This window comes from Strix uralensis, chromosome 4 (assembly GCF_047716275.1).
Source record: "Strix uralensis isolate ZFMK-TIS-50842 chromosome 4, bStrUra1, whole genome shotgun sequence".
Taxonomy (NCBI): domain Eukaryota; kingdom Metazoa; phylum Chordata; class Aves; order Strigiformes; family Strigidae; genus Strix; species Strix uralensis.
In genome coordinates, this window is record NC_133975.1 from 123,761,950 (window position 1) to 123,782,311 (window position 20,362).

At 44.6% G+C, this 20,362-nt stretch overlaps 1 protein-coding gene across 1 annotated transcript in view; it reads right to left on the reverse strand.

Annotated features, from left to right (window-relative positions):
* RTN1 (reticulon 1) overlaps nt 1–12,438 on the reverse strand; it is a 119,712-nt gene extending 107,274 nt beyond the window's left edge. The window contains exon 1 of the mRNA XM_074868972.1: nt 11,978–12,438. Within this exon, the coding sequence (XP_074725073.1) occupies nt 11,978–12,167 (190 nt within the window). The 5' untranslated portion in view covers nt 12,168–12,438. The remainder of the gene's footprint in view (nt 1–11,977) is intronic.
* Nucleotides 12,439–20,362: the final 7,924 nt, after the last annotated feature.

Sequence of the window (20,362 nt, forward strand, 5' to 3'; positions counted from 1 at the left end):
CAGCCTGCGAGGCCCCACAAACTGAGTCACTGATGATGAAGCTGAGACCCCTTTGGAGCAGCCTGGCACTGTCTGGGCCTCAGCAGACCCAGATCTAGTTCAAATGGAGCTGCTGGGGACTATTTGTAAGACCCTTCACTAAACTGTGTATCAGTTGTCCCATCAGCGAAATAGTAATAAAGGTATCTACTTCCTTACGCCTCCACAGAATGCAACCTGAGGAACACCAGCTTAGTCTTGCATTCTGCGCTTTTCACCATCTCTTGGAAAGCAAAGGATGATGTTGGCAGAGAGCTGGCCAAGAGAAAGCAAATAGGAACACAGAGATGTTAGAAAGCAAGGCTCCAAATACTACAGTCTTGCTAAATGCCTAGTTCTGGTTAACACCAAAGACCCAAGCAGGTTAAGGGCAGGGGAAGGGGAAAACTGATTTCTAACAAAATGCTGGAGGATGTGGCATTTCCATTTCCAAGATGTTGCTGATATGCTGAAAAATCCCTTTTCTGCTTATTTAGCACAGCTGGAACTTTGCTAAAATCAAACCTTCCCTGTGAAATATTTTTTGCAAATCAGCACATTCTGCAGCACATTTTTCTTCCCTTGGCAGGGAGGGAGGCGTCAGGAGTTACCACCAGGCTATGATGACACCTCGTAGGAACAGTCAGAAGAAATTCCTGAAATCCTTATTGCTAAAGCTCAGGCTTTGACCAATACAGCAGAGGGACCGTGTCCACTCACTGCTAACAGCTGCAGGCAATTATCTGCAGGCTGAGATGGGAAAACATGTAACATATTTTATGCAGATGTCAGACTAAGAGAACAAGTAGTAGAAAAGGGAGCGACTGAAGCTGCACTTCTGGGACCAGTTCACAGAACTGTGTAGAAACAGTCTGAGATTCATCCTGTGCAGATCACATTAGAAATTATCTTGATGACAAAGGAAAAAGAAACGAAGCTATTCCGCGCGTCTTCCTACTCTTCAGGGTGCAATCAGAGCACATCTTCAGCATTGCTATTAGCATTCCTCCACCAAAGAAATCTCAGCAAAGCATTGAGCTCACATTTTCAAAGATGATGCTGGAAAGCTTCCCAGATTATATATTTTCCTCTTTAATTTATACCTCTGAGGATAATGCTAATCAAGGAGGCAGTGAAACATCCTTGGACCCAGGTTGATTTATTAACAGTGGTTGCATTATTCTCACTTAAGAATGATGCTACATCCCAAGCTTCCAGAAAAAAAATCTTGTTTGCTGGTAGGTTATCAAATACAAGCTGACAATGTACTTGCACAGCAGATATGCATAAGTGCACTGCACAGTATGATTCATCTGCAAAACATCTAGCATGCTAGATGCTTGATTTAAAGTAGGTTAGAAGAACGATTCATTAAAAAGCAACAGCAGAGAGAGAGGGGGAAAAAAAGACGCCCAAACTCTGAAATCTCCTACTAGGAATGATATCTTTTCTTCTCACTCTTTGTTCAGCCCTCTCTCCTCAGGTTGCTTCTGATTAGAGTTTGGATGGCAGAGGGCTGTACAACCATGTAAAAATACATGTAGCTAGATGAATATTACAAATGCCATCTCCTCGGCCTGCCAGATCTACCAAATATTCCAGGGATTATACATGGTCTGTTTATCACGTTCAAAGTGAGAGGAGATTGCATATATTTCACACAGCATAAATCCCCAAGCCTGTCTCCTTAGCTCTGACCTGAACTTCTATTACACAGCAACCGAATTATAAAGGCTAATGTCAGAAAGACTTTGAAGGAAAAAAAATCCCAAAATGGCAACTGGCTTTTACTATCCACCATAATCTCCAGTGGTACTTTTTAGGGTATGAAAAAAACCACGAAAAAATGTTCGTGACATGGCAATTCTAAAATAGAATAGAGAACTTTGCAAGACAGAATTAGTGCTTTTAAAATGGAAGTTATATGTATTTGGAGTAAATGCCCTACTATAAAACCAAATGTAGACAAGGTGCATTTCTAAACACTGCTGTCAGCCAAATCAGGTGAAACATATTAATTGATTTGGGAATAATTTGAAAATATATACACTGATTTCTAAAATTTCACCTTTTTTTTTTTTAATATTATTTGGAGCCATGTATCTCTTACAGGAAGATTTTTTTGTCTGATGGCAAGTTTCTCAAAAAATTTAAATTTCAGGAAATTCCATCCTTTTTCCTGGCATCCACAGAGATAGGTATGCATTTTCAAAGGCAGACTTCCTAGTTCACCCATGTAAAAGTAACTCAGTTTTTACGCAGTGACTCCGCATCTGTGCATGCGACCAATTATTTGCTTGCTTGACTTTTCAATCCTGTATGCAATGTGCCCATGTTAAACACACATGAAACTTTTTAAGTAGAGAATTAGATACCACCTACTAAATATCTACTCCAAATTGTTCAATGATGTAATAATCCTATCTATCATGCCAGTAACCAAGATGCCACTTACCAGCCATTTTGATGTAAGGGTTTCTGCATAGTGAACGTGATAAACAGAGCTACTGCTTAGAGGATCCAAAACCCTATTTTATTTCATAAATAATGAGTTCAGAGGAGGTTGACTCATCTGGGACTTCTCCTGACTCTCACACACCATCTTGGAGCTTTGCCTTTGGGCCCAACACCTTTCCTACAAACTAATCACAGATTATACAGACAGACTTTCGGGATAACCAGGAGGTTCTGAGAAATCAATTCTGTATTCGGCCATAGTGATACTTTTGCTAGAGCAGTAGAGAAAACAGCAACAACATGACCGCTGCATTATGACTCTTTTAAAGAACTGCAAAAGCTGCAAAAGAGAAGAATCAGCCTCAGCTTTAGGTCAGCTTCACATCAAAGGCAACTGTCTCAATTAAAGTTTAGTGCACAGCAATAGTGCAGTTTAGAGCATCTATTTGGTCAATGATGTTTACTGAAGATATAAACCTTTGTAATAAAAAGGAAAAAAAACCCAGCAAACTGGCAAGCAGGGTACATCCTAAAACAGAGATGAGCACTAACCAGAAGATGAAAAAATGGTGAGCGAAATTGGGATACACATTTTTATAACTTCTATAAGGGGTGGGAGAAGGCATTTCCCTTTTTACTACAGTCAGTCTGCAAATTACATATGATTACTGTTGGTATCATACAGCTACACTTGCACACAGAGCAGTTAAGCCTCCAGTTCAGCTGAAGTGCACATTTAATTTCCAGTGTCTTGCATTGCACTTCATTGCTGAAGTCAACAGGAATGAAAATATCCTGAAATGCAAAACATTTCCTACGCACATGAGCCTCAAGTGCATCTCTTTTGCCTCTAAATTAAGGACATCAAGGGAAAGACCTAATTAGGTCTTATTGGAATTCAGACCCTCCCATACAGCAGTAGTCAGTGGAGAGATGGTACCTGTGAAACCTCATTGCACCCTCCCACATTGCACATGGGGATGCTGCTCAGGAGATCAGAGCAGAGATGAAACACTGTGCTCCCCAGGGCTGCCTGCTACGGGTTTTCACCTCCCGCCCCGGCCATGGCCTCAGTGCACGCTCCTTGCGCAGGGAGGGGGACGCAGCTGACCCAAATACGGGTGAACACTTGCACAGTGGTGGCAGATTTTGAGCAACTTTTAGTCTTCACTCAGGATCTAGCCCTTTGGCCTGCCAATGAGCTGGGGATTAAAAGCACTTCCCAGCAGAGCTGTTCTGCTGGCTTTGTGCATGTCAGGACCTACATGGGGTGAGCGACTACCCACCTCCCTGGTGTGCAAACTGCTGTCTTTGGTGGGGGTAGGCATCCTCCCTGCACCAGCCCTGCTACCTCCAAGTTGGGGGGTGGGATTAGGCCTGTAAATGGCAAAACTCTCTTGCTGATTGCAAGCCATAAGTGCAGCCTGTCTCTCCAGCAATTCCTTTACAGGTGCCCCAGAGTGCTTTTTTGGGAGCAGTGTGTAAAGGGCTCAGGCTCAGCAGAAGAAAATCAGTATAAACTCCAATGGCTTGGGCTGTCTGCAGCCCCCCTCTGCACAGCTGTGCTGCAGAGGCTGCCCAGGGTGAAGATTTTTTGGCTGTTTGGTCATACAGCCAGTGACTAACGCAGCAGAGGCAGGGAAAGATTAGGGATGCCCTGCAGATCTATAACTTCTGCATTCACAGCTTTGCAATGTGTGTTACGAAGGGTGCTTGGATGGGGTGAGAGATGGCCACCCCGAGCTGTGTTTGGGAGACAGAGCACTGCCAGCACTAGCAGCGAGGTGCTCCTGCCCGGCCTGGTGGCCAGAGGCTGTGCCCTGGTGTCACAGTTCCTCCTCCTCAGCCACAGGGCTCACCCACGGGCTGATATCTGCACAGAAAAAAACCTGAGACAAGAGAAGCACAAGATCCCCAGGGGCTGGAAGCAGGAAGGCTTCCAGCCTCCACGAGGCTGCCCCATACATTTGCTTTTTACCGGCCACAGTTAACAAGCCCTTCAGTGTCTGTAAAGCTACCAACAGTAAATCAGGTGCAGTTAATAAATTCAGCACTGCTGAAAAATAAGACATAATTCATGTCCTGAATGGCACAGTAGAGCCTCGAGCTGACATAACTCTGTGGATCTGCAGAGTCACCCAGTACAGAAAGCATCCTTCGGAAAGCATCCTCCTGCACTCCATCCTCACCTGTACCCAAGCAAATGCCCTGCTGCAGCACCGCATCTGGGACAGAGTCACTGCTACACGAAGGAGATGTTGGGAATACTGCAGCTGTTAACGGCGACTGTGTCGAAATAATCTCTGAAGAAGCGGCTACCCTTTCTGATAGGAGATCTCATGATAATTGGAGGCTGTATCAAGGGCAGGCGTCTCATTACAGCAGTGAAAGAAATATTCAAAGAATTCTTTCTGCAGCTGTTATTTAAATAAAGATGGAAAAGCCTGCTTTTAAGGAATATTAAAGTATAAAGCCAATGCTTATAAAGCTTAATATTTGAAAGACACAGCCTTATGAATGCTGTAGTAATTTCCAACAATTTTAGTCTCACCTGGACACACACAATAGATCAAAATAAACAACATTATAATGATTTTCATTCCAAGTTTTCAATGTCTTTAAATATTAATTTTCACAGTGCTGTAATGAGATACGTAAGTGCTGGTGCCTCCATTTTACACACAAGTGACCTGAAGCAATCTTGTCTAATGGGTAATAAAGCCAATTTATCAATGATGTATCCTCTACTTCATTTATCCCTAAATTCAGCAAAACACATAGTCACCTTTATGCATATGCTTAAGACCATCCTAATTTTTTAAAGCAGTTAAGAATGTGCTTATGTTCCATATAATTAGGATCTTAAATACTTTATTGAAACAACGACTGAAACAGGTGATTAAGGTCCCCTCTATTTCAAGTCTTGTCTTGCAGGTGAGTGCCAAGAATTTATTCTCACTGTTGAGGGTATGGGGTTTCTTAGAGGAATAGGCTGACCATAAATCAGAAGTGTCTTAAAAACCAAGAATACTAAACATGGGGTGTGATCCTGAGTGCTGAATCATGCCAAGTTTACAGCAACACATATATTTACTTTCCCTAAATTAGAAAACTAACTACAAATAATGCTCCATTACTTGAAACATGGTTTGCTATGTGATGGCCTTTTCTTTTGAAAAAAAACAACAAACAACCCAAGAAAAATGAGAACCCCCAGAATTTTGTAAGCAGCCCTTATCTGGCAGTAAGAGAATACAACATGAAAAACAGACACAAGGGCATAAATGCTACACTAAAAATGAAAAAGGCTTAGTCCGTACTTGGCCCATTTTAGAGTTACTGACTACTCAGGAGGGAACGTGAGGCAAATTCCTAAGAAGTCACCCATTTAAAAACCTCTATTCCCTGTTGATGAAGTGGACCTGCAGCACAATTCCTTGGGTATTTCAGGAACTTTGAGCTAAAGCACACATGCACAAAATAATTAGGTCTTGCGGCCAAATCAGGTCTCAGGGCCTAAAGCAGAGCCAAACACTAGTCCTGAACATCACAGGTCAATTCAGGCCATGCAGTTGGGCCAGCATCCTGTTGTGGGACAGTCTGTGAAAACATGATAAACAGACATGTGAGATCTGCTCAAACTTCTCCAGGAGGATGGAGCCAGAGGCAGCATCCAGGCATTTGCTGGGGTCGCCATTCCCAGGCACACTGAGAGCACATGGCTGAGTGTGCATGTACTGCACACTACAGCTTTGGGGGGAAAAATTAGGTGTAAGACATGTCATTGAATGGCATTTCCAGAGCTGCGTAAAAAAATGAGGCAAAAAAATGATGTGCCTCCCAGGACCCTTACACCAGTGAGATATAGTGCAGAGATATAGGGAGACTCGCAGCCCAGGAAATACTGCAACACACAAAACCCAATGCTTGCCGCAGCTGGGACATTCAAAGCCTCTCCCCTCCATGCTCTTCTCCTCCCCCCCAACCTCTCCTCCTCAGTTCATTGCCCATAAATAAAACATTTCATTACCAAGTGTTAAAGATTAAAATAAGGCAGGTGAGTCACCCTTCCTGGTACTATTCCACTCTTCAATCTACCTCATCTTCTTCCTCGACCCATTTGCAGCCCTGAAGGCTGTGAAGAAAATTCATCAGCATGGAAGTCAAAGCAGGGATGGAGCTACCTGCATTCCTGTGAGAAACAGGACAAAGACAGCTGCATTTTGATCCATATGGAGTTGAGAACTACATTGCTGCACAGATTTTAAACCAGGAGATTTATGCACCTCCGATAGCATTTTTCACCCTCGGATGCAGAACATCTGCTGGAGGAGCCCAACAGGAGCCGTTGCTCCTACTTCACCCAAGTGGGAATGAAGGATGGTATTTCAATAGGAATCTTTTTTTAGATGACTGATTGTGAGCTGTGATGAAATGGCCACTTGTCAAGCTTCATGAGAATTACAGGAACAGAAGGACCCAAGAAGATATCCACTGTGTTTCTTCCCTCTCTGAAAAATCTGCTTGCACTGACAAAACTCCAGGGAATGGGGAGAGCCTCCACCAAATGATCATCACTTTCACTCACACCAGTATGTCAAAGGTTTTGAGGGACTAATCCAGGGAGCAGAGAAAAAATAAATTCAATTCTCTAAATCAGGAAGGACTAAAATGTCAATAACAGAATTGGCATGAATATATACTCTTCCAAAGTGAGACAAATCTGGCCTTAGTTGGCTAAATCTGAGCAAGATTGCCTGGCAGTTAAGGATGTATTTCCAAACAGCTGCTTAGGCTCCCCTGTGGCATATGCTTAGGTCAGTGAATCCACCCTATCCAGACTCTCTACAGCAACCTGAAAAAATCAGGTTTTGGATCTTGACCTTTACAGTGCACGTGGCCTTGAGTAGTACATTGCCATGGATGCTTAGGGAGGGGAAGCTCTTGCTAAAGCAATACTTGGAATGGGGTGGGAAGGCCCCAAAGAGCAGCTGAGTCGGTTGCCTTGTGGAACCTGCTGCATTTGGTTGTGCTCTGACATCCCATCAGTCCCAAACCCAAGCAGTGCAGATGTTCAGGTTCATATCCACTTCTCTCCATGAGGTGCGCCACAGGGCTCTCAAGCTGCATGAAAACCATCAAAAACCTCTTTCATGTTGAGGTGTAAAGCTGTCAGTAACTCACCCTCTCCAGTAACTGAAGAGAAACAATAAACTGGGATTTACAGGTGAAGTGTTATTAGTACAAACATAGGCTTATGCTAGGAGCACCTCACTGCAGTCCCTTTGTGACAGGTGTTTGGTGGGTTAGTTCATGGTGAGAGCATGTGGGTTGCACACGTTTTCAAACTTGACCTCTACAAATCCTGTGAATTAGAAAGGATATTTTTAAAATGCCTTTGCTAAAAGCACTGAGCCTAGAGAGTCTGTCCTCATCACTGAGCAGCAGGAGCCAGGACCACTCACGGTCTTGTGCGTTACATCTACACCCATCAGAGCATGAAACACTCCTGGAATTTGGTATCTCACTGCTATTCAGCAGGCAGAGGCTGTTCCTCAACTCATCCAAGCAGCTTCTAGTCCCTCCTGCCCACCTCGCCTTGCTGGCACATGCCACATGGGTGTCATTCAGTCCCATAATCATAGGACTTTTCTGCCACTGAGGCACCCAGGGGGATCCCAACCAGCCCGTGGCTGCTGTTCCAGAAGGGTTCCTATAGTCCATATTTGCCATCCCATTGTGTCTCCACAGATATGTCCCAGTTATTAATGCCACCTCCTGTGGCACTGGCCACATCTCCTTTGGGCAGCTGGACCCCACCTGTGCCCTGTCTTTGGAGGCAGCTGGAAATGGGCCAGGATTGCCAGGGGTGTCCCGACTGCTGTGGCCAGTCTGAAGGCAAATAGCATCCTGGCGAGTATCAGCAGGCAGGGCTCAGTGGCAGCTCTCTCAATCCCTACATCTCAATCCCTACATGGACATAGGGGCATATCACTGCTGCTTGTAAATCCCCCTACAGATATGCACCAGTGTACAAGGCTGCAAACAGCTTCCCAGATCCTGACACAGGAATCACCACTTCTATGAGTTCCTGCTCCTTTTCCCCTCTTTTTCGCCCTAAGCACACCTGCACCATGGAGGTACAGTCCATTCTTACATTTTGCCGTTTCTCTGAAGGAAACCATATGTATTTATCCTGGGGAATGCCTGGTAGCCTGTGTAATATTTTTGGAAATAATTCTTTTCAAGGGATTTTAATCACTGTTGATGTATAAAAATAAATAACAGAATCTGTGACCAGATGGTGTGTTGGGTGACATGGGGCTCTCTTCACCAATGTGCAACTGCTCACCAGCCTTTCAGGACTGCCTCAGTCTCCAGTCCTTGCAAGACCTTCCTGCAAGTTCCTCTCACCCTGAGCCAAATTCATCTTTGGGGAGGAGAGAAACTCTCCTTTTGAGGGAGAGAAGAATTTTCAGCAAAATCCAGGGGCCAAGTATAAAAGCAAGAGAAACTGCTTTGTTCCGTGCCCAGAAGCTACTGGAGTCAATCTTCATTGTAGCTCTGCAGGAGGAGAAGCAAATGTGGGATCTGCAGCTCCTTATTGCCCTGAATTTGCTTGAAAAATCTCTGAGCTTTCCACTCCTCGTGAGAATTTTTTTCTGCAGTCCCAATCATTGCCGATTTTGGTTGGTCCAAAGAATGGGGAGTGAAATCTATTGCTTTTCATCATTCAGAAACCACTCACAAGGTTTTGACACAAAGCCAGTTTGGCTCAAAGCCGGGCCCAGGGCCAGCTTGAAAATATTCCTGAACCTTTCAACAATCCCTGGCTGGTTTTCAAACTTAAAACAAAAGCTGAGATCAGGGAAAGTTTGCAAACGTTTAGGTTGTATAAGAAAACTTTTGTACAACTTGTGATAAATTCCCACCATTTATTTTCAGTTATTTTCATGCTGGGAGAATCTCAGTCTCCAAACCCTGATCTTGCCTCAAAGAGCATAACCATGTTTTTCACCAAAAAAACCCCCAGTGAACACCTCAGAAAGATATGGGATGTGTTGGGAAACTACCTGGAAAACATACCGTCCAGTTCACTCTTATTTGGATGCATTGTTCTTTGTTTAAAGTGTCCTCAGGTGCCCCATTGTACCTGGATTGTTCTAAGTTTGCTGCAGTTTATGGCAATGTTGTTAAGTTGCTGGAGCTAGGTATCTCCTGCTGGATCCATTCCTACAGCTCAGAAATACGCAGGAATCCCCCTCTGAGTGGGAGAATTAAAGAGTTTTCTGAAATACTTGGCAGTTTTAGATATTCAGCAATATGACAGACCTCTTATTCAGCAACTTAAGAATATTTAGTCACACAGAGAGAACAGGGAAATTATTTACTTCCCTCACTGAAGGGAGCAGGAGCTGGAGCTGTCTAGGTAATGTGGAACAGAAATACAGGTGTTGCAGCCACAAACAGAAAAGGAGACTGCATGCGCAGGACTGCACTGGTTGGGATGCTGTTCTGTCTGACATGGTCCAATAGACAGACACACAACTACGTAACAGTTACTTTATTAAATAGGGAGAACAAAATGGGAAATGTTTTAAACACATAACTACTCTTATGATACTCCTAATTTGACAGTCTGTCAATCCACAGCTAGCAAACACCAAAAAAGGTCTGTATTACTCTATCTCCACCTTGCCACAGTCTGACACAAGCAAACATGTCTAAAGCCCCTTTGCAGAGGATTCCAAAGGCCAAAAATGATTTTATTTGCTTCTCTTGTTCCTTTTCTTTCTTTCTTTTTCATTTTTTCTGTCTATTCTGCATTCTGTAAGCCTGAATAAACAGATCAGGTTAAATCTGAAGAAGCCGTCATTAAATGTAAGCGGTTATCACAGTCATTGAACTTAATGGGGATTTACACAATTTAAGAGACCACCCTTCTTTGTTCTGTACACTAAGATTCAGCATGGCCATATTTTTATCCATCAGTGAACAACAAAATCCCACAAGATCCTTTCCCCCTTCTTCATGTCATTATACTGTTGTGGCAACCCTACCTCGAGACCCCAATCCTGCCCCTCTTCACACACACACCCCCTGCCCCTAGAACAGCCTTACATTACAAGCCATCTGCCTCTCTCTCCAGTAAAAAGTCACGTTTCACAACCTACCACTCAGATCAGCGAATGAGCAGCACATCAGCAGATTAGCTGCCTGCCCAAAGCTACAAAACAGCAAAACATTTCCCACATCAGCCGATGGGCGTTAGATCCCATTTACTACTGAACTCAGTGGCATTAAGCAGACAGAAAAGGACCAGGGAAACATCCATGTTGAGAGCACACACATGCACAGATGCACACTCAGACCCTGAAAAAAACATACAGATGGGTATCTGGAATAATACACATAGTCACGCAGACTGTGTTGTTTCTGGCCAGCTACTCTTTGTGCTGATTGACTGGAGGGGATTAGAAAGGACTCAGCCCAAAAACGCAGTTCCTAATGCTCCTGCAGCTATTGCATAACGGAGACCAATTCCCGTCCCAAGCCCTGACCCTCAACTTACTCAAGACAAGTTTAATGCTGTCAGGCTGTATAATGGAAACATTTACTTCCCAGTGAAGAGGAATCTAGATGGGATCCACGAGCTTCCCCTGGGCTGGATTATTTGGTTATTTGGGTTCTCTGATGGGTGGCAATGGGAAAGAAAGTAGAGAAGTGTCACCAAGAAGGAAAGAGAGTCATTTTTCTCCAAACACTTCTATCAGGAGCTACTGGAAGCTGAAGCCTTCTGGGGTTCATTAATAGATATACACCTGCTATTAATACACCCACTAAAGAAAGAAACCCTAAACTGAGGGAAATCAAATACATCCCAAAAGTAAACTGAAAATCAATGAACCTGCAGACCCTAGCAAAACAAAATGCACCTTAAGTCAAATACACCTAAAAAAGTAAAAGGAGGAAAACGCAGCAACCAAAAAGTCCACAATCAAATGGATGTGTCTCAAAAGCATGCAGAAAATATACAAACACTTCAGAATAGGCACTCCATTAAAAACTACATGTTGAAATAACATAAGGGGCCATGCAGGAATTCCAGGTGCACAGTAACTCCTCCGAGATCTGTCACTCCAGATGTGTACAGGTGTATGACAAATGAGGACGGGGCCCTGTCAAGTCAGGTGAAATGACATGCCCTCCAACATTTGACTGAAATCTGCATGTCCTGTGCCTAGCAAACTGCAAAGAGCTTTAGGGAACTTGGCAGGGTTCTGCGTCCCCCCTCCCCCACATCAGCAAAAATTATTATTTGCAAAGGCCGCAATTGCTCGTTATTTTCTGTTTTCCTACATGCACTCACTAACTCGTTAGTAATGTTTCCAAGCAGCCAGGCTGGGAGAAGAACTGGGGAAGGGACAGGAACAAGACAAACAGGAGATGCTGCTGCCAGGGCCCCTTTGTTGAGCATCCCTGGGTACCCCTCGCCTTTTACCTGGGGATGCAGTCGCCATGGCAACGGGCGGGTGTTCCCTGGCGGAGCCGAAAACCAGCTGTTCCCGCTGCTGAGCCCCATTTCCATCCCGCAGAGGAGCCCCAGCTGCATACTGGTCCGCCCCGTCCGCAGCCCAGTGCACCCCAGTGCCCGCCAGCAGCAGGTCCTGGGGGTCCGGCGGGGCTGACATGCTGCCTGCAAGGCTGCCGCTGGTCTACGGCTCTCAGGCTGCAGCGGGAGCCACCGAAAAAGCTGCGGTGGCCACCGAGGGCTGGATGGTGCTGCGGCCGCGCTGGAGTCTGGCCGGCTGCGGGGACTCGGAGCCGCTGCTGCTGCTGTTGCTGTATCTCCACTAGCGCTTATTACGCAGGTGAAAATGGCTTGTTAGTTGGAGCCTTCCAGCCCTTGCGTCACCCTGTGGCTGGCATATCACAGGGCAGGAATCTGCCAGCCTGGCTGCTGCTCTCCGCCGTTTAACTGCTTCAGCAGGGTAGGCATCGGCTTGTGCGTAAAAGGGAAGAAATGCCCCCTTGCAGGCAGGCACACGCCTCCCTCTCCTCTCCTGCGGATCCCCACGCAGCGCGCATCCCCCTCATTGGCATCCCCTCCTCTCCGGAGCATCCCCCAGAGCCCCTCAGCCAGGCACCGCATCGCGCCCGCCGCGGGCACATGCTGGTGCCTCCTTCACCTCCAGCCTTGACGCAGAGGGGGCAGCCAGCCCACGGCAAAGCGCATCCCAAAAGCTCCCCATGCCCCCCTCTCTCCGTCAGCCCCCCAACCCAGCGGAAGAAGCTGCACTCTGCTCCTGAGCACCTGCGTTTGTTTACCCAGTTGGTTCCCGTCTGTTTGCAGCCACACCAGGGAGATGATCACAGCTTATTGCATCGAAATGACATTCATCAAAATAAACTCATGGCAGGTGTCTGTTTGCCTTGGTTTTTTTCTTTCCTTTTTTTTGGTGTGGCATTGTATTTGCTTGCTTACTGTCTCACGGAAGTAATGCCTGCTTACAGAGGCAATGTAAACTCTTAGACATCCTTGTGGTTAGTGAGAGCAGCAGTGGCATGAGTTAGAGGAAAGGTGAAAATACAGGGCAGGATCTGTGACACTTCTCAAGTGTACTGGGAACCAGGTCCTTGCCATCCTTTTACAGAGGAGGAAGCAGAGTCAGGTAAATGGCACATTCCTGCATTGCATGGAGCTCTGGCACTGACAGGTCAAAGTAAGGAATTTACTGATCTCTTTCCTGTGATGTGACAAGTCAAGATACAAAGTGGAGAGTAATTGTCCCAGCCAGAAGACTTCACCCCCATCTGGCTCTTCGCCTGTTGCAGCAACACATCTCCAGCTGTGATCTTTAGGTCACAGCATCCCTAGGCATGCTTCAGACCCTCTCCAGCTCCAGCATGCTTACACTTGGGTTTGAAAACTTAAATGTTTCTACTCTTCAGGCAAGAGGGGAGGAAATTCAGGGTAAGCCCACAATGCAAGATTTAAAGCCTCAGAGGTAGGCTCCAACCTTTCCATTTGTGTTATCTTCCCAGGGAATCACCACCCTTATCCTCACTCCAGCCCAGGATCTATTTCTGGGAGCCGTCCTGCTGCTGCCTGACTCCATGCTGTTCAGCCCCAGCTCCCCATGGCCCTTCAAAGACGGGCTCCTCAGCACTGTGCAGTGGCCCAGGGACAGGGCTGTCCTTTTGGCGGTCTGCAGCCAAAAGCGCAGTGGGAGCAACACACTCAAGATTAGCCAAATCACACTGGAAGTGAAGTGACTGCTATGATTTCAGATAAACTCTGCTGTCTCAAGCTCTAAGTAGCAAGAGTGATTTTAAAGAATAAGATATTATTCTGGTTGGGGTTGCATGGTACAATTCTATTAAGGACATACTATAATCACATGACTGTTTCTATATTGTCAAGAAAAAACACTTTAGAAGTAGCTATAAACCAGGTGTACTATCTTCTGTCTGCCCTGTAAGCTCTGATGTCCTGTGGGACAGCTTCTGCAAACATGACTCATGACATACCATCATCAACTGCACTTGTACGCACAAGGTCCCGTGGACTCTTAAGGTTCTGCCTGTCCCGATAGCCACGCTTGAAAACTCATGGTATAGGTTGGTAAATTAGTACTTGAGGCAGATCTCAACAGAGAGTGTGGACCTAACCACCAATGCCTTCTTTCTTGTTTTGAGCTTCCTAGTTTGATTAATTACTGAAAAATGACATCAAACCCACTTCTCCCTTTTCAAGATCAGCATTATTATATAGGTCATTTTACTTTCAGCACAACATATGCTTTAACATAGTATGCAAGACCATCTGGGCTAGAACAAGAAAACTACTCCAAACCACTTGGCTGAAATATGGCTATCCAGAGGGTAGAGACTACCCGGGAACATCCTATTTAGATGCTGCTTTGTTAAAACAATTACAGAGGTAAGTGTCACACAACATAGTCTGTCAAATCAGCTTTACTTGTGAGTTACTTCCAGGTAATCCATACTCCAAAGACACCTGAGATGGATAGATAGAAAATGTATCTTTGATACCAGCCTCAAGTTTTTTGATTGAGGGTACCACTGTGGAAAAAGCTGCCTGAGCCATGCAGCTTCACTGAAGCCCTCGTTGTGAATTCTGACTCTCCTGTAATTCAAACATAAAGCATTTATTAAGCATTATTTAATGTCTTCATGGAACAGTGGTGAAAATATGCCATTCTGGTGTTCTCAACCTGTTTTACATGAACAGGTTCATTGGATTTTCTTTATTTGTTTATGTCAGGATAGGATGGTGTTTGCTGCAGTTCAGTGTCCTAGTGATTTTAGTCATCATGTTTGTGTTGCCAAATCCCACACCTAAAGCTCACTTCATGAGCAAAGGAGATGAATTTACCTAATTCATGCTTCCCCCTTTGACATATACCATGTCGTGCACTGTATATTGTCTGATTATGATTCTGGCAAGATACTGATGACTTCAAAGTTACTATTAATTATGTTAATGATATACAGTATGTTTTCAAATATACGTCTTCCCGTAGATCTTAACACATGTCCTTGTTCAGACTCCCCAGTTTTCTTTTGTGACCATCACTCTCTGGGGTGGTTCTATGACACCATTTGTGTGAGTCGGTAATGGACTGGCTCAGGAGAAGCCCGGTAAGAGCACTGAGCCCCTGACAGCTTTGCTGTGTGAGCAGTATGCGTTCACAAAGGTCTTCTGATAATGCAGCATCATCAGAACGTGTGCACATGCACTAGGAATGATTCATTTTTACAGACCAAAAAGGTTATCATGATCTGAGGGCTGCTGGTGTGAACACAGACAGTGTTACTACAGTAAAAGAGGAAAGAGTGTGGACTGTGTGCTCTGCTTATTGAAAAGAAATGGGGACAAGCAAGTGTTTTTTGCTTCAGGGATCCCAACTGTAGTGTGACCCAGGGCTTTATTTCACCAGTTCCTGTACAGTCCCCAGGTGACCTGGAACAGTCTCATACAATACAATCAGCCCTGCTCATCACCATGCAATACTGGGTGGGAAACTAGAGTTCCAATTTCAAACCTTGGATACAAATCCTGGGCTCCTATTGACTGTCACAGGTGTGCTACATACATTTCTGATAGCAAAGCTTTGGTTTGCCAGGATGAATGAAAAAAAAATAAAATCAACAGGAACAACAGGACAAATACTCAGAAATCTCGATCGATCCATTTTGTATGTTTGTACTGAAAACTTTGAACTTGGCACAACCTGGGCTGTCATGTATAAGGTTAAGTCACTAGAGATCTTACAGGATTTTTTAAGATCCTTGCAGGAAGATCAGGCTGGATGAAGATTTAATTTAATGTGTGCTTAAGAGAGGTGTGAGTTTAAGTAATACTCGCCACAAAGGAACAAAGAGATTTCTCTCTGTTTTCAATTAATTTACAAAAGCTCCTGGTAGTTTGTATCATATTGTGTTGAAAACTGACTTGCACAGGGCTCATCTATCTCTGCTCATTGGTATTTAGTTCTCTCTCTCTTCCCTTTGGACATTGTAAGTCTCTGAGTGTATGAAGTCTGAAAACATATACACACAAATTGCTTCTCTTTCCATTATAGCCCTTTGTGTTCTGGAGCTGATGTATGCTGCTGGGCCAAAGTGACTTTGAACCTCGAGGGGATTGTTGGTCTCAGATGTAACATTACTGGCAAAGAGCATAGGACCTGGCAGGGTATATCAACTGATTCAGCAACAGAAAAAATCATCTTCTCTTCCTTAAGGATTTTTTCTTGAGGTTTTAGAATAAATGAATTGCAACAGGAAAAAGCAAAGAAAAAAAAAGCGGCTTCTGACATAAGTAAGAAAATGAAGATAAGTGAAACAACCTCCCCCTACCCCATAGAAAAGACTCCAGCACTGTAGCAGCTATAGTCTGGTTTTCAAGTCACCACATGTGCACTGCAGACCAGCTGGTTTCCATGTGTGTCTCGCATACTCAACCCCAAACAGGCAAACTTTGGGGAGTGTATGATAGCACTGGCCTGGCCACAGCATGCAATCAGATCTCATTTGGGCATAGACAAGTAGAAACCCTGGGACCCATGCTGTGGGATATATCAGGCACACGCCTGCCCTACAGGGCACAGAGAACTATTGGGACTCCCAAAGCAAGGCTGGAAACCTAGTGAGAATAACGACTCCTCCCGGGCAAGTCAAACTACTTGAAACTGTCACTACAGAGAGGCAAATGGCCTGAGAGAAAAGCTGACCTGTGGTGGTGGTTCTCCCAACAGCAAAGGCCATCCATCATCTTTCAGTCCACCAAGCAGCTCTTGCACAGTGGTCCTTCCAAGAGAGCCTCTTGGACCTTTGGTCTTCACACCTTCTCCCTCTCCATCTCCACAAGTTCTGGCAATGAAGCAGGGCCAGGCAGCTTCTCCAAGGTCCTTTTCATCTGCTCCTTCCACTGCTACAACTGCCAAGACCAGTGCTTCAGACCTGTCTGGAAATAGGTACCCCAACCTTCTACAGAGCTTCAAGGCATCATCCACCTTCCTGCTTCCCCCACAGCACTCCTGGGACCCACCACACAGGCTCCTGTCCCAGCACTGCTTGGTAACCTGGAGTAAGTTTCTGCAGCAGCCAGTGGGTCTTAGACCCAGTTTTGCTCCTGAAAGCACAAGCATCCCAGTGCCAGGAAAGCAACAGCAAAACTGGTTAAGCCCAGGAAAGACAGAAGTTTGAGTACGAGTGTAGTAACAGCCTTCCCAGACAAACAGCTGTGTAGGGTCTGCTCTCCTTTGTAATGAACAGCTGCAGAGATGAGACAGATACTCAGTCCAAAACTGCAGCTCTGAAAATGGTCTCCTGGAGAGGACCATCTCTTACCACATGCTGTAAAATGGGGACACTGGTTCAACTGGGGCCTCTAGTAAGTGCAATTTCAAAAATACCAGAGTCTAAATAGTAGCATTTTTACTGCATATTGTGTAATTTAACCTTCCTTCACTTTCAAAGCTCACAGCCAGAGTCTTTAGCAGACAGTTCACTGCTCTGAGGTCTGCCTTGGCTATAGCTGTACCACAGCAGTACATAAAGTCCCTGCCTGGCCCTTTAATTCCCACATCATGAGAGAGCTTTCAGCATCTCTAGCCCTCCAGTTGTAATGAAATGTGATTAAAGGTGGTGCCTTCCCCGGGTAAGCCTGACTGACTGCTCTGTCCTTCATCCTTTCCGCATCAACAGCCGCTCTAGGAGCAGTGAGGATTACCTCTGTTTCTCTGAAAAGGAAGTTTCATAAGGAAATCCAGTGACAGGAGTTTAAACAGCAAAACTGTTGACCACATGAGCAGGCACAGCCATGGGATGTGTATCAAGTGTCAGAGAGGAGAAAACCCACCCGGCCTCTGATGAGCACAGCCTGTTTCCCCCTTCTTCCCAGCTTCAACCTCTTCGCAGAGAAGGAGAGCTGAGCAGAGTAGACAGGTGAGTAGGTGGGAGCTCTGCATAAGCAAGATACATTCAGTAGTGGCCTAGTTTCAGTAGTGCTTGGTAGCTGAATTGCCATCCAAGTGCTATGTCTGAAAGGCTCTGCACTCACCTCTAGAATATATGTCTATTGAAATGACTCCTTGTCCTGGAGGACACTGGACCAGGAGTCAGAATCTGGTAATCCATGATCTTAGCTGGTCATATTATTTGCAAGTACATCCTCCATGCGGCAGCAGGATTTCTGCATGCTATTGCAAGTGTTGTTCACGAGCACCTTCAGAACAGTAATCTTTTTCTCTTTTTACAGTGCTCATCCTGGGAGCCCAGCCCAGGGTTATTAAAAGAAGAAGCATTAGAATTTGTCCTGTCAGAGACTCCCAGCTGCATGGAACAGGACTTCCTTCTTTAAGCCCTGGCAGAGCAGTTTCAGACGCCAGTCCGTACTGAGAAAAATGTTCAGACTGACACCAATGGGTCTAGTGCTATTTAATTTCACTGTTAATGATCCAGCTGAAAAGAAAGTATCAGACAAGACAGTCTATGTGAGCTCTGAACAGATCATACAGTGGCCAGAAGATCATATGGGCAATGGTTTTGATACTGGTAAAACAGCAAAAGTAGAACAAAAATAACTACAATAAAAATATCCACAAATTTGCTTTCGGGAGAAGCTGAAGAAAGTGAGACAAAAGTCTAAACAGAATTGTTTCCATCATAGGATAGTTAGGTTGGTACCCACAAGGTACAGCCAGCTGCCAGAGAAACAGAAACGGGGTTTTAATGTATTCTCATTCCCTTGCATTACATCAGAAAGTATTTGGGCACAGAGTGCTCTGTGCACTTACACAGCTCCGCAAGTCCATTAGAGGTTAGCATTTGAGTCCTGATTTATGCTGATACAGTACATGCATTTATCAGACTCAGAGTGTTTATTATGTACCATTTGCACATCTCTGGAAACTCATAGATGCTAAAGATTACAGCTTGCATGCTGGAGGAAACAGAAATGGCCTGATTTGGCATGGCACAGAGGGTATCAGAGAATCAGCCTATGGAGAAAAGACCTACAATCACTTCTAAAACCTGCAAGAGATTACACCTTTTAGTGTAACTGAGAGGCACATCCACCATCCCTAAGACCCAGAACTGCTGCACTATGCAAATATTGACAAAACTGCAGTGAAAGGAAACACATTCTTGATAGATGTAATGCTCTGTGCCCAGAGATACCTCTAAGCAATTGTCACCTGGAGGTAATCAGCAATGCTTCTAATAGTTGCTATGAGGATATCTACATGCATGCTATTGGTTCTTCTAAAGATACAGTGCTAATAGGTAACCTGAGAGATCAAGTTTAATGTAAGCGGTCTGAGGACAGATAAGTCTGCATATGATAAAACTGAACATTACGATAGCTGCCCCAGTGTAACCTTGATAGCTGGGACCTGTATTCCCCTAATGAGCAACTTACTTGTCTTTTCTTCCATTTTTTATAGCGCAGACCTAATTTTCTTGCTTCGTATACAAATGAGAACCAAGAACATCTGAACAGCAGCCACTGGGGCCAATCCATAAATCAAAATCAGGCTCAGAATTCCCCATTTCTAATTATGAATTTAGTTTCTTCTTATGAGAAGAAATAATCTGAGCAAGAGGCCATTGCCTGCTGCCCAGTCAACCCTGAGCATGGCTACTCTATCTCAAATAGACAGCGAATAACAGATGTCTCTAGTTGCCGTTTTGAGCTGACTCTACCTGCCTAAAGGTTGGGTGTTATAATACTGACTAGTTAGGCTATAATACTGAATATAACCCTTTGCCAGTCGGTGCCCACACACCTCATCTACGATATGAGAACTGCAATGCTCTGCAGTGCAAAGTTAAACACAACTCTGGGGTGTTTGGGTGCTAGAGACCCACAGATGGCTGAGTCAGGCAGGGATTGCATTTTGCCAATGTGAAGGCAGCTAGAGTTGTTCTGAGACCTTTAATCTATCTTTTTATTGAATTCATGAAATTAAACTCCAGTTAACAGAAGTGCTGTAGAACCAGGCTCTATTTTATATTTGTAATTAGGCCCATTGACTTCAAAGAAGTTGTTTTTGTATAATATTTGCAGGGTTGGGATTTGTTTTTGCATTTAATTGATATAACATTTAGCACTCTATATCCTCTCTTCAAAGGGAACATTATTGCTTTACATTTCAAAATCACTTTGTAGTGCATTCTGTATATTACATTATTCAAATTGGAGAGAACAACCTGCAAATTCTTACCAGCTCTACTCATCTGTGGCTTTATTTTGTGAATTAAATGTCTGCAATGAACGCAAGCCTACATTCCCCAAACTCTAGCTGATGTCAGTGCTGAAAAAGCAAAACCAGGCAGGATTAATCCCTGATAT